Here is a 12,728-nt window from a genome sequence, read left to right as displayed (position 1 = left end):
AAAGAAATAATGCACTTTCACTATATGATCTATATAGCCCCGCCCTAGCACCAGAACCCCTGACCCTGGGGCCATGAATTTCACAATTTTGGTAGAGGGCTCAATGCTTATTACAATCATGCCAACAGTTTGACTGCTTGATGTCCTGGAGTAAAGAAGAAGATTTTTAAAGAGTCGCGGAGTAAGGAGTTGATCCTTACGTTGCGGGTTCGAATCCCACTGTGGGACGTGGAGACCGGTCCTACGGATGAGACCGTATAAACCGAGGTCCCGTGTCGCAGTAGGTGCCGGCCCGAGAAAGATCCCTCACTGCTCAATGGCTGTAAGTGCCGAGTATAGGTCAGAATTTGTAGCCCTCCACCGGCAAGTGGTGGCGTCTCCATATGAGTGAAAAATTCTCGAGAGGGACGTTAAACAACAAACAATCAATCATTAAAACAATATACTCTCGCTTCGAATTTTCAAATCAAAAAGGCGGTCGCAACTTTCACTTTGGTATCAACAACCTTGTTATTTCCGGTAGAAGATATTTTAAAAGAAGAATCAAACCATCGGCGGAAGAACTTTATCCGAAATAGTTAGGATATAAAAATTCGCGATTTTTTGTATTTTCTTTATATATAAACCTTTATAAATTCGGCCGCCATTATAATTCCAAAATGTCCGATATGCAAATCAGCAGAATGAACACCATTTCTCTATATGCGGACAGTTTTTCAAAAAGAATGGACACTTATAGGGCTGGGACGATACAACTTTTTCTATATCGATACATATCACGATATTTGAGCCACGATACGATACGTATCACGATATGTTGAATTGGTTATAAATTTTTTTTGTATTGAAATGAACAAAACCTTTCTTCAAAAATAAGAATAATTTATTCAAAGAAGTTGTATATATGTTGTAAAACAAAATTATCTTACACAAGTGGTGTTAATTATTATGTATTTCATATTTAGCATATTTATTTTATAAACTAAATCCTAAATGTTAAGTAAACAAAGAAAAACCTAACTCAGAATTTTTTTTGCGATATTTCGATATTTCTTCATACGTATCGATATGCGTATCGTCCTCACACAGTATCGATATTATCGATATCTCGATATATCGTCCCCGCCCTAGACACTTACAGGTGACTTAATGGATTGTATGGTGAGTAAGCTCAACATTAGGCCATAGAATGGACAACACAAACAAAAGGTTTACGTCACAATCATGTTTTAAATTTTAGATAGAATAACCAAAGATTGACTAATTTGGATTAAAAATACTGATTGGAGGAAAAACTTGGAAAAAGTGATCAATTTGTGTGTTACAAGACACAACTGTGGTGCAAAAAAGTCAAACACCGTAGCGCCAAAAGAAGCATATTGACCCCTATTTTTTTGTCTTGGTTTTAAATTAAGCTTTGTGTGTAGTTAATAAAAATATACCCGTTTTACAAAAAATTCTGAAGACTTTTGATAGCAGTATTCACCCCCCTTAAATAACCAAATAAAAAAGTGGACTTAAAAAAATTATTAAAGAGATCGAGTTTTACATTTTCATAAATAATACTGAGGATAAATATTTAAACTTTCTGCTCTGACAATGCAAGTCATTGAACTGAGGTAGTGTACAAGTTATTGAATTACACGAAAAGAATTTGTACTAGTTATTTATTTCATGTCAACATCGCAGAACTTCCGGTAAAACAATATCTTGAAACACACGTGCCGTGGGAATGGGAAAGCAAAATAAAGCACAGAAATCTTTACCAACAAAAGCAAAAATGAAAGGTTTGTAGTATTGTAAGATACTATATAGATTCTCCTACTCGTTTTTACTTTATTTTATCGGCAATAGTGTTTACCAGGTCTGGTACAATCACTAGATTTAGCTACGTAGCTTGAATTACCTACATAGCTTTATTTACCTACCAGAAGTTAAAGTAGAGCTCTTTATTTACCTACTAAATCAAACTTATTTCTCAAATTAGCATTTTCCCCAGAAAGTGCAGAAAATTGTACTTTGATGCAGTGATAATTTTCAACTTTGAACTCGTCTGAAAACAATTCATGAAAAAATCACTCTTGGAAATGTGTCTTTTTCTGCGCAATTGCAATCAAAGTTCTAAAAGTTTTGGGGCTATGTACAACAGTTAATTTGTGACCTAACAGTTACTTCTTGAGTGATATAACAAAGAAAACCAGTTTTGGTTAACACGAGCACGATGTGAAGTAATCATACTTATCCACGCCTCATCGCACATAAGGTGGTGTACAGTTAATCAAACAATGAAAATACATATTTTCCTTAAAAGTGTTGAAATGCAGCAATGTTAAAACTATCTTTGCTTTGGATTGCTTTTAATTAATACCTAGAATAAATATTAGTAGACATTTACTTGGGATTTTTTTGTCTTTTTAAAATAAAAAGCAAAATTGTGAAAAGTTGCCTTGAAATAGCTAAATAAAGCTACATGAGGTAGGTAAATAAAGCTACAGTAGGTAATTTAAGCTACGTAGCTAAATGTACTGATTGTTCTGGACCTGTTTATGTGTCATTTTTCTATTAAACGTACTTAACTAGTAAGAGACTGAGAGAAATTGTTCCACTTTTTTTTAAAATTCTGCTTTACAGATCTAGAAATGTTACTCTAAGTGAATTACAACATGTAAGTGTTGGAATAAAATACATATTTAATCCCATTTTAGGAATAAAGAAAAGAAAGATTGTAGAATTAGAAAAAGAAAAACCATCCAAAGTTACAGATATGGGTGAGATATCAATTAAAATCACTTATCAATCATGTGGGTTTGATTTTCTTTTAACAGTGACTGTTTTTAATTTCCATGAACATGCTTGGTATACACTATAACAATTTCTTTTATATGTGGTGATGTTACAGGCAGTGACGATGAGAGTGTGGTTGATGACAGTGACATTGATTCTGGTGATAGTGATTTACATAGCAATGAAGGCTATGAATCAGATGTTAATGAGGAAGAGAGTGACGAGGACAGTGACGATGATGATGAAGAAGAAGATGATGAAGCAGATGACAATGAAGGAGATGAGGAGGAGGAAGAGGAAAAAGTAGACAATCAAATGGTCAAAAATAAACAGGACAAAAAGAAAAGGAAACTGAATTCACAACAGGCAGATTCTTCTGAATCAACAAGTAAAATCTTCAAGCAACATTTTAAAACACTGATTCTTATACCTGTCAATTTCCATAATAATTATGTTTCTTTTTTCTCTCTCTCTCTCTCTCTCTCTCTCTCTTTGTAGTTATTTCATGCATTAGAAATACTTTTATAGTGAATTTTTTGTAATGTGTCTTTTGCAGAGAAAAAGTTGAAAACAGAAGCTGATTCAAAGGAAGAAGAGAAATGTAAGCTTTCTATATGTATATATAGGATGATTTATCAAAGATACATTGATACTAGAAAAATACACTTCATGGTAAATCATGTATAAATTGCTTGATGGTAGACCTTTACAGTGATTGGAAGGTCATCAAGGTGAATGGGACAATGGCGCAACTGTCAAAGTTTTTAATGGGCCATTTTGAAAATGAATGGGCCATCTACTTATTCTGATGGGCCATATTAAGAAAAAACTAAATGAAAACAAGCGTCAGATTCGAAAAGAAACACGTTTCTTCATTAACGAAATTTTATTTTTCACATATGCAGTGTAGCACATTTAAATGAACCTGCAAACAATATAATTTTCGTGTATTTTGGATCAATAATGTCAAAATTTCAATTAAACATTGGAAATGAGTGAGTTAATGTACCTTTGTTGTCCTATATAAAGCAAACTTCCACCAGAGTTCGTTTGTACCAAACCGGAGACGCAGGTAGTTTGCTATATAAAGTGCTGCATGTAACAGGAAGCAGTTTTGCTGGGTTTTAACCACTGAGATTTGTTGTATTAAAATGGCTACATTTTAAAACGAAAGTATAATAAGCAAGAAAGTCGTATGCAATATATTTCCAACTAACATCGCTAAAATTTGAATGCGCACCTTGGCTCCACCAAAGGTCGATTTGATACGCCAATTTTCACTTCAATGCGACTATGGCGTGTGGCGCAAGCCCTTCCCAATCACTGCCTTTATAAATTGCTTGATACTGATAGAATATTTACAGGTTATACATGTGTTATAAATTTTAAAAAATTCCTAAAACTGTTAACGTTTTCTCGTGAGATATGTAGGATGTGTGTGTTCTTACACATGAATAATAGGAGATTAAAAATACATGAGTAGATTTATTCAATAATGCTTCTAGTGCCAGGGACAACGGTAGGGGGCGGAATCCTGACCGATACCTCTTTCTCCTCACTAGAGGGCGTTGTCTCCGACCTCTCTCTGAAGGGGATCGCTGACATGGGCTTCACCCACATGACAGAGATACAGGCCAGCACTATTCCCCACCTATTGGAGGGCAGGTGTGTATACTTGTTTATCTCTGTAAGTACTAGATGTACATGTAGGTAATACTGACCCAGCTTTTTCACTTGTGAACTTTTGTATCTATCACTGATCTGTTGAAGTACCAGTAAGGTTGAAGTCAATACCACTTTCATTTTATGTATTTTAAACTCAAACTCTCAGATATCTGAAAGTTCTTTTCTGAGTCCCATCAAGTTTGAGATAACGAAGTTTGATTGTTTAAACATTTATCCCATCATGATGTGTTTACCATTGATATTTAACTGGATAAATCTGTATTCTGATGCCTCATAATGATGACATATAAACACACACAGAAGTGTGCCCATATATATAAACATGGTAGACTGAGGAAGAATTTCAAATAATATGTTCGATAAAGTTATTGACAAACAAACAGATTTTATCTTTTTAAAAGTAATTTTGTTTTTATTTTATTAAGGACTATTTTTTAGTGGCGTAATGTTGTTTTATGTTGTTAGGGATTTAATGGGAGCAGCCAAGACAGGAAGTGGTAAGACGTTAGCCTTCCTGCTGCCCGCAGTAGAACTGCTGTACAAACTCAAGTTCATGCCTCGCAATGGTAAGATAAATAGACGTCTAAAATAGAAAACTCAGATCGATCGTTGTCAGCTGTAAGAGATGGTTTTAGAAATGCTTAAAAAATTTCTGTTCTCTCTAGATATTTCTGCATGTTCATTTTTACGTCTCTTGTATACTTTAAATTACCCATGAAATAACATCCCCTCAAACCAGTAAAGTTTTGATTGTCTACAAACATTGACCTGTAGGAATTAAATGATTCCACAGTATTGTCTTGAGAGAATGGAACACTGTCCATAGACATTGACTGTGTATTTACATGTATTCATAGGTACTGGCTGTATTATAATCTCTCCCACTCGGGAGTTGTCCATGCAGACTTTTGGGGTCCTGAAGGAGTTACTGAAATATCACTGTCACACTTATGGTCTGATCATGGGGGGCACGAGTCGTGTGGAGGAAGCCAAGAAACTTGGCAAGGGGATTAACATCCTTGTCGCCACACCTGGTCGATTACTTGACCATTTACAGGTAAGTGCTAAAGTGTTGGTTACAGGGGAGTGCTGAAGCCATGACAACATGTTAGCATGCTGAAAATTTTCCATCATATCTCTGTTTATCACAGAATGGCAATATTGAACACAATAAATTCTTCTTAAATCTTTTCATACTGTAACTGTTACATTTGAGAAACTGTCTGCCATTCTTTACCTTATTCCCAGAGGATGTGCTTGAGAGTTGTAGTGCAAAACAGTCAAAAATGAAAAAAAGGAAATGAAAATTTCTCTGCATGTTTGTAACAGAGACTTTTATGTGCCTCTGCTGGGGATTGAACCTGGGACCTCTGGCTTGCCAGTCTAGTGCTCTACCGATTGAGCTAAAGGGTTAACCCACTAGCCCAAGCTAGTAGGAAGCTGTGTATCTGTCACTACCAAATGTATACAACATTACTGCATCACTTATGTAAGCTTTAACCCCTAGTACATCACTTCTTGAATATGTAGACTTTGCACAATACCTCGGCAGTTAGATGAGACTAGAGTTAACCTATATTATTACTGTACATGTGTTGATGTCAATGATGACAAACACTGCGCAAATCTGATTGATCTCATCATCGTCTCCAGTATCTCACACGAGTCCTGTTGAGATGAGTTGAGATCAATATGATCTCTGTGTTAACTGAGACATTTTCTTGTACTCTAGCTTCTGTATTTGACTTATCACATCTAGTAACTTGCATAAGCCCTGTTGATTTGAGCATAGTCTGTGTTCACAGAGGCATTTTATCTTATTTGTTATAGGTTTAAAGCCACTTTATTCAACACTAATGGATGCAAAAAATTGCTATGAATTCAAACTATATAAGGAAAGTTTTTCCTTTAGTAGGACATAAGTTTTCTTGATTTACAAAATTATTTCCTACAAGAGAAATGATCAAATACAGTCTCAAGTGCAACAAAAACTAGAGTTTTTGAATTTTTGGCTGCATGTACTCATGAGCTTGGGATTGATGAATTCTAAGTTCAGAAACTGTTGTATAAGTACCTATTTTTATTTCAGAATACCCCTAACTTCATGTATAAGAACCTCCAGTGTCTGATTATTGACGAGGCGGACAGGATCCTGGAGATTGGATTCGAGGAGGAAATGAAACAGATCATGAAGCTTCTGCCAAGTAAATACTGTCTACAGGATTAATTTTCGCCTCATGTTATTTTGTCCTTTTACACTTGCAAATTATTTTGCCCCATTTTAAATTCATCCAGGCACAGTAGGGTGAAAGAGATATGCTGTCTTATTTTAATTTGCCTCGTTTTATTTTGACCACTTGAGCCAAGTGCAAAAGCAGGAAAAAAAATGGGTGAAAATTTCCCTGTATACAGTAAGCCTCAATAGATAGTATCGTTTATTATATTTTATTGTTGTCTGAAAATACTTATTGATGGAAGAAGAGCAAAGGCTATGGAAGTTTAAAAGAAAAAAAAGAATGTAAACCTCGTGGATCCTTGTTGAATGGCCTCTTACTGTGTTGGACGTAATCTTTAATCTTTTCCTCCACCACCATTTACATGTACTGCCATTTCATGTTTTTTTTTTTTACTGATTTAATGATATAGATATAACTCCATATTGTATTTACAAAGGTGAGAAAGCCTTACCAATGCTTACAGATTCATCTACAGTATAAATTTTTTACATTGATTATTTTTGTATCACATCAGAGAGGCGTCAGACAATGTTGTTCTCAGCCACACAGACAAGGAAGGTGGAGGACCTGTCGCGGATTTCTCTGAAGAAGGAGCCGCTGTACGTCGGTGTGGATGACAGGAAGGACAGCGCCACTGTGGAGGGTCTGGAGCAGGTAAGCAAGTCACAGGATTAGAATAAAAGTACTGTAAATATTGATACTGGCTGTGCATAATAGGATAGGGGTAAAAATAGGTGATAACAAGGGGGACAGGGTAGTGGTAAAAGTAGATATTGTGTTTGTAATGTGAGTCAGAGATAACTGCTGGTGAAAAAAATAGAATTTCTTTTCTTTCTATTGATGGAGATGAGAAACAAACAAATTGGATTTTTTTCACAATTTTCAGTTAATAGCTAGGTAATTTGTAAGGTATATATTGTGATTCAGTTTTAAAATTATATATTTACATTTTGAAATGTTTTCCTTTATATTACGCTATCTAAGCAAGGGGTATTTATTTCTGTGTAAAGACAGGTTCATTATGTGTCCTCAAATTCATTGTTTAGTCATAAATGATTGACATAATTTTACAGTGATGCCATAAGTGGTAGACTTGTTCAAAACATTCAATTTATACCATTGAGGTTTGAAAAAATTAAAATCATTTTATGGGTGTAGAACTTTTGTACAAAATATATGTTGTAAATCAGTTTCAAATGTAAATATAAGTAATAAGGTATCATTTTTAAACATTTATCGGGATTTAAATGTGGGTTGGCATGTGATCAAATCTACCATAAAGCCCTTTGGGCATTATGGAATTTGATCACATGACCAATTCGTAATTACATCCTGATAAAAGTTTTAAAATGATACCTTATTTCTTAAATGGAAGAAATATATTGATTATTAAGATTTTTCAGAATTTCTTGTAACGACCAAGGGAGAAATCAAGATTTTCATTAAAATGAAAAAAAATGTTTGTTTGTTACCAGGGTTACGTCGTTTGTCCGTCAGACAAGAGATTTTTACTGCTCTTCACCTTCCTGAAGAAAAATCGGAAAAAGAAAGTGATGGTTTTCTTCAGTTCTTGTATGGCTGTCAAATACTACCACGAGCTTCTGAACTACATAGATATACCAGTGATGTGTATACATGTAAGTGTGTGTTGAACTTTACCCTGAGCTAGTAAGCAACATCAATATGTAAATGTGACGGTTAAGAATGAATTGAGATCTATTTTAAATTTACTGGTGTCAAGCTTTTATAGAGGAAAATCCATTAATGGTAATGTTATTGATAAACTAGACAGGCATGGTTGTGACTGGTAGCCAGTTACCTCAATAGATAGAGCACCTGTCTAGAGAACTAACGGGGGTCCAGATTGAACCTCTGGTCTAGCCCTTCACAATTCCTCCAACTGAATCCTGATCCCATACTTTAGATAATCAAGAAGCTTTGAAATTATGCTTTGAAATTATAAAAACTGGGTCAATGCTTACACAGCTAGAGTCATCTACAGCTTATTTATTGTAGGGAAAACAAAAACAGACAAAGCGGACCCAGACCTTCTTCCAGTTCTGTAACTCTAAGGAGTCCATTCTGTTGTGTACAGACGTAGCGGCCCGAGGTCTGGACATCCCTCGAGTTGACTGGATCGTCCAGTTTGACCCACCAGATGACCCAAAGGTTAGTGACTTGTAGAGGTCAGAAAATTAAACAATATTCAGTTTGTTTTCTGCAGTGAAGTAAACAAAACTATAAAAAAGGTTACTGTTAAAGTACAAACTAATAAAGTTCTATATGTGAAGCATTTTCATTTTTTGTTTCAATTTTACTAAAATTATGATGAAAATAATTTGAATTTTTCTAAATGCCTTTTTTTTTAATAAAAAAAAAAGCACTTCAGTATCTTGAACAACCAGGATCTTTTATTGTTTTAGTTTCTATTGTGATCTTAATACATGTATATTGTGTGCTCGTTCAATTATTAGTGAATGTGTATTTTCAAGATATGAGCATTTTATATACGAATATGTAATCAAAACTTGTGAACATTTAAACCAAGTATTGACACATTACGTGTAACTGAGTTGGAACAAAATCAACAAATAAATTCAAATTATATTTTAATGTTACTGCAATTTTTTTTTTTACTTTCAAAGCTGATTTTTGTTTTTGTTGTTTATTTATTTATTTATTTTTTTAAATGCAATTAATTGACAGCTGCATCTACCTTATCCTATTCTGTAGTTAGGAAAGTGTAGCTCTGTTATCACCTAATTTCGAGGTTTGACTCGACAGCAAAAACCACCATGATTGATATTTACTAAAAAATGATAAACCACAGTAAGTTTCATAATTTAAAGCCTTTGTTTTTGTAGGAATACATCCATCGTGTTGGTAGAACAGCACGTGGGGAGGGGGGTATTGGTCACGCTCTGTTGATTCTACGTCCTGAGGAGCTGGGATTCCTGCGATATCTGAAACATGCCAAGGTCCCACTGAATGAGTTTGATTTCTCCTGGAGTAAGATTTCCAACATACAGGCACAGGTAAGAGGAAACTTGTATTTGTGTTAAGGAGGATTAATTAACCATGGAATCATTAAAATTTGTGGGGGCCAATTTTTGTAGATTGCTTAAATTTTACTGATTTACGGGTACGTAATTTCATGTTTTCTCTTAAACCTACAAAATGAAATATGATTTTATAACCCTAATTTATGAATTCGAGGAGGATGTTAATTCGTGGATGAGAGTACCCACAAATTCCACAAAAATTGAGCCACCACGAAGTCTAATGGTTCTACAGTAACTGGGGAGGCTGTAATGGAAGGAATGTAATAGATTTACTTGATAAACCTTTGTATAAGAAACTCTTAAATGTGCTATAAAAATCAGCAAAGAAAACCTCTTTGTTTAAAAAAAAGAATGTTGACGAAAATATAAAAGCTCATGGTAATATGGATCTCCTGAAATACTGTTTAACAAACATGAGTTTTTCAACTTCTGAGCTGCATGTATTTACATGTAGATAGACAATACAAATGAGCAGAAGAGATAATTTAATACTGACAGAACTACCTCCTTTCAATCATCTATTGTATTATTTTGAGGACTGATTTTAGTTTTAGCTCACCTCGACGAAGTCGAGATGAGCTTATGTTATACCCCCGGCATAGGCGTCAGCGTCCGCGTCCCGGTTAAAGTTTTAGGAGCAAGTCCATTCTCAAGTTACTATAAGCTCTACCTGGACCAAACTTGCATGGATGATGCATCTAGGGATGGACACTACCACACTTGCTTCGGATGCTGGATCTGACCTAGATTTTCCAGATGAGTGACCAGGTTAAAGTTTTTGGAGCAGGTCCATTCCCAAGGAACTATAAGCCCTACCTGAACTAAACTTGCATGGATGATGCATCTAGGAATGGACACTACCACACTTGCTTCGGATGCTGGATCTGACCTAGATTTTCCAGATGAGTGACCAGGTTAAAGTTTTTGGAGCAGGTCCATTCCCAAGGAACTATAAGCCCTACCTGGACCAAACTTGCATGGATGATGCATCTAGGGATGGACACTACCACACTTGCTTCGGATGCTGGATCTGACCTAGATTTTCCACATCAGTGAATTTTAGCCATATTTTAACTAAATTAACATAGATGATGATGTATCTAGGGATGGACACTTCCAGAATTGCTTTGGATTCTGACTCTGATATTGATGGATATTGATCTTTGGATGTACACTAACTAGGAAAAAAATATCATGTGAGATTTGCCTTACTTATAGATAACATTCGTCGAGGTGAGCTAAGTAATCTTTGATTACCTATGTTTATAATGTTGTCTGTGTAATATTTGTATCTAGTTGGAGAAACTGATAGAGAAGAATTACTTCCTACACAAGTCCGCACAGGAAGCCTATAAATCTTACATCCGAGCATTCGCCTCTCACAGCCTCAAAAATATCTACGACGTCAACAGCTTAGATCTCCAGAAGGTGGCGCTGTCATTCGGATTCCGTAACCCACCCTACGTAGATCTGGGTAAGCTTTAGTACAGGTATAAAGTCTAAGATAGTGTACTATTAAAAGGTCCATCATAGTAACAGAAATTCCATAGTTACATTTTTTTTTGCATTGATAAAGCAATGCAAGAGTTATTTTTATTGGATTACATGTATAATGTTGTATGAAAGTTGTTGTTTAATTCAATTTTAGATTTTTTTTTCAGTAACCATGTTTGGTGTTATTTTGCCATTTTTATGATTTTATTTTTATCAGTCATTTGAAGTTAATTTAATCTTTCTTTCGGTGTAATTTACACCTCTCTTTTGATGATATTTTGATTTCACTTTTGGTATTTTATGACATGTTTTGGATTTTAATTTTTTTCGTTTCCCTTTTGATATTATTTTGATCTCACTTTTGGTACTTTATAACATTTTTTGGATGTAATTTTTTTGTCTCTCTTTTGATGTTATTTTGATCTCACTTTTGGTATTTTATGACATTTTTTGGATTTTTTTTTTCACCTCTCTTTTGATGTTATTTTGATCTCTTTTGATTTTAGATGTACATGGAAAGAAAGGAGGCAAAAACAAAGGTCACAGAGGTAAACCTGGAGGATTTGGTTACCATAGAGACAAGTTTGAACACAAAGCAAAACTGTATAAACCACTGAAAAGTAAAGGACACGGCAAGAGACAATTCAGTCGGTGACCCATGGAGGTTTATCAGACACTGTTGACATGGAAACAAAATTAATTGACCCGAGGTCCTTTATCAGTGACCTTTCAACTTAATGTGATGTGAGGTAGGAGGGGGTGAAGTTATACATGTATTTACTACATTGCTGTCTTATTTCACACCACTGACCAGGAAGTTGATTAGGAAAGCAAATAAATGTTAGCTGACATTTGTAAGAAACTGTGTTCTAATGGTTATAGAAGAAAAGGTTTAAATATGAAATCTTGTTCAATGTAAATTCATTGTACTTGTATATATATTTGATTTTAGAGGATGGATCATAAATGATAATGCAGATTTTTGTCATTTCTGAGTTAGTTAAGATTCTTAGGTACCACTTCATAAGGTCAAGCACCACTATATTGATAAATTTTTATTGATATTAACAAAGGAATAGTAATTTTTTAAAAAAATTTCTTCTAAATTTTATTTCTACAATTATTCCCCTTCTTGCAAAAACATTTGTATAGAACACATAATACTATTTCTTGTTATAACTTTGTTATGAATAAATTTTTGAATGAAAGAGTTGTAAATAATATTTACATTATTTAATGGTTATTGAGTACATGTATCTATGTAAGATTATATAAAAAAAACTTAAAATTCAGTTTATATCATATACATGTAATTAGCCAAATGAAGGAAAGGTAACAGTTTGCTTCAATAAAAGGAAAAAAGAAATGCCAGCAGCATTAATTTGTAATCTGTAATAAGACTAGTATAGTCTCATAGATCATGTTTACAATACAAACCTTCAAAAGAGCAAACTCGGGGGTCCCT

At 34.4% G+C, this 12,728-nt stretch overlaps 1 protein-coding gene across 1 annotated transcript; it reads left to right on the top strand.

Moving 5' to 3' along the window:
* The first annotated feature begins 1,697 nt into the window (after nt 1-1,697).
* LOC133180728 (uncharacterized) lies at nt 1,698-12,464 on the top strand. The gene is made up of 14 exons (XM_061315196.1): nt 1,698-1,787; nt 2,706-2,768; nt 2,900-3,172; nt 3,341-3,385; nt 4,290-4,449; nt 4,936-5,036; nt 5,328-5,527; nt 6,560-6,674; nt 7,222-7,361; nt 8,183-8,344; nt 8,724-8,876; nt 9,572-9,742; nt 11,066-11,243; nt 11,770-12,464. Exons 1-14 carry the CDS (start codon nt 1,733-1,735, stop codon nt 11,916-11,918), a joined length of 1,965 nt encoding a protein of 654 aa, XP_061171180.1. The 5' UTR covers nt 1,698-1,732; the 3' UTR covers nt 11,919-12,464.
* The last annotated feature ends 264 nt before the right edge of the window (nt 12,465-12,728 follow it).

This window comes from Saccostrea echinata, unplaced genomic scaffold, assembly GCF_033153115.1.
Source record: "Saccostrea echinata isolate AGI-Se365-2 ecotype Australia unplaced genomic scaffold, CSIRO_AGI_Sech_v1 ptg000007l, whole genome shotgun sequence".
NCBI lineage: Eukaryota > Metazoa > Mollusca > Bivalvia > Ostreida > Ostreidae > Saccostrea > Saccostrea echinata.
This window is presented reverse-complemented; position numbering and strand designations above follow the sequence as displayed.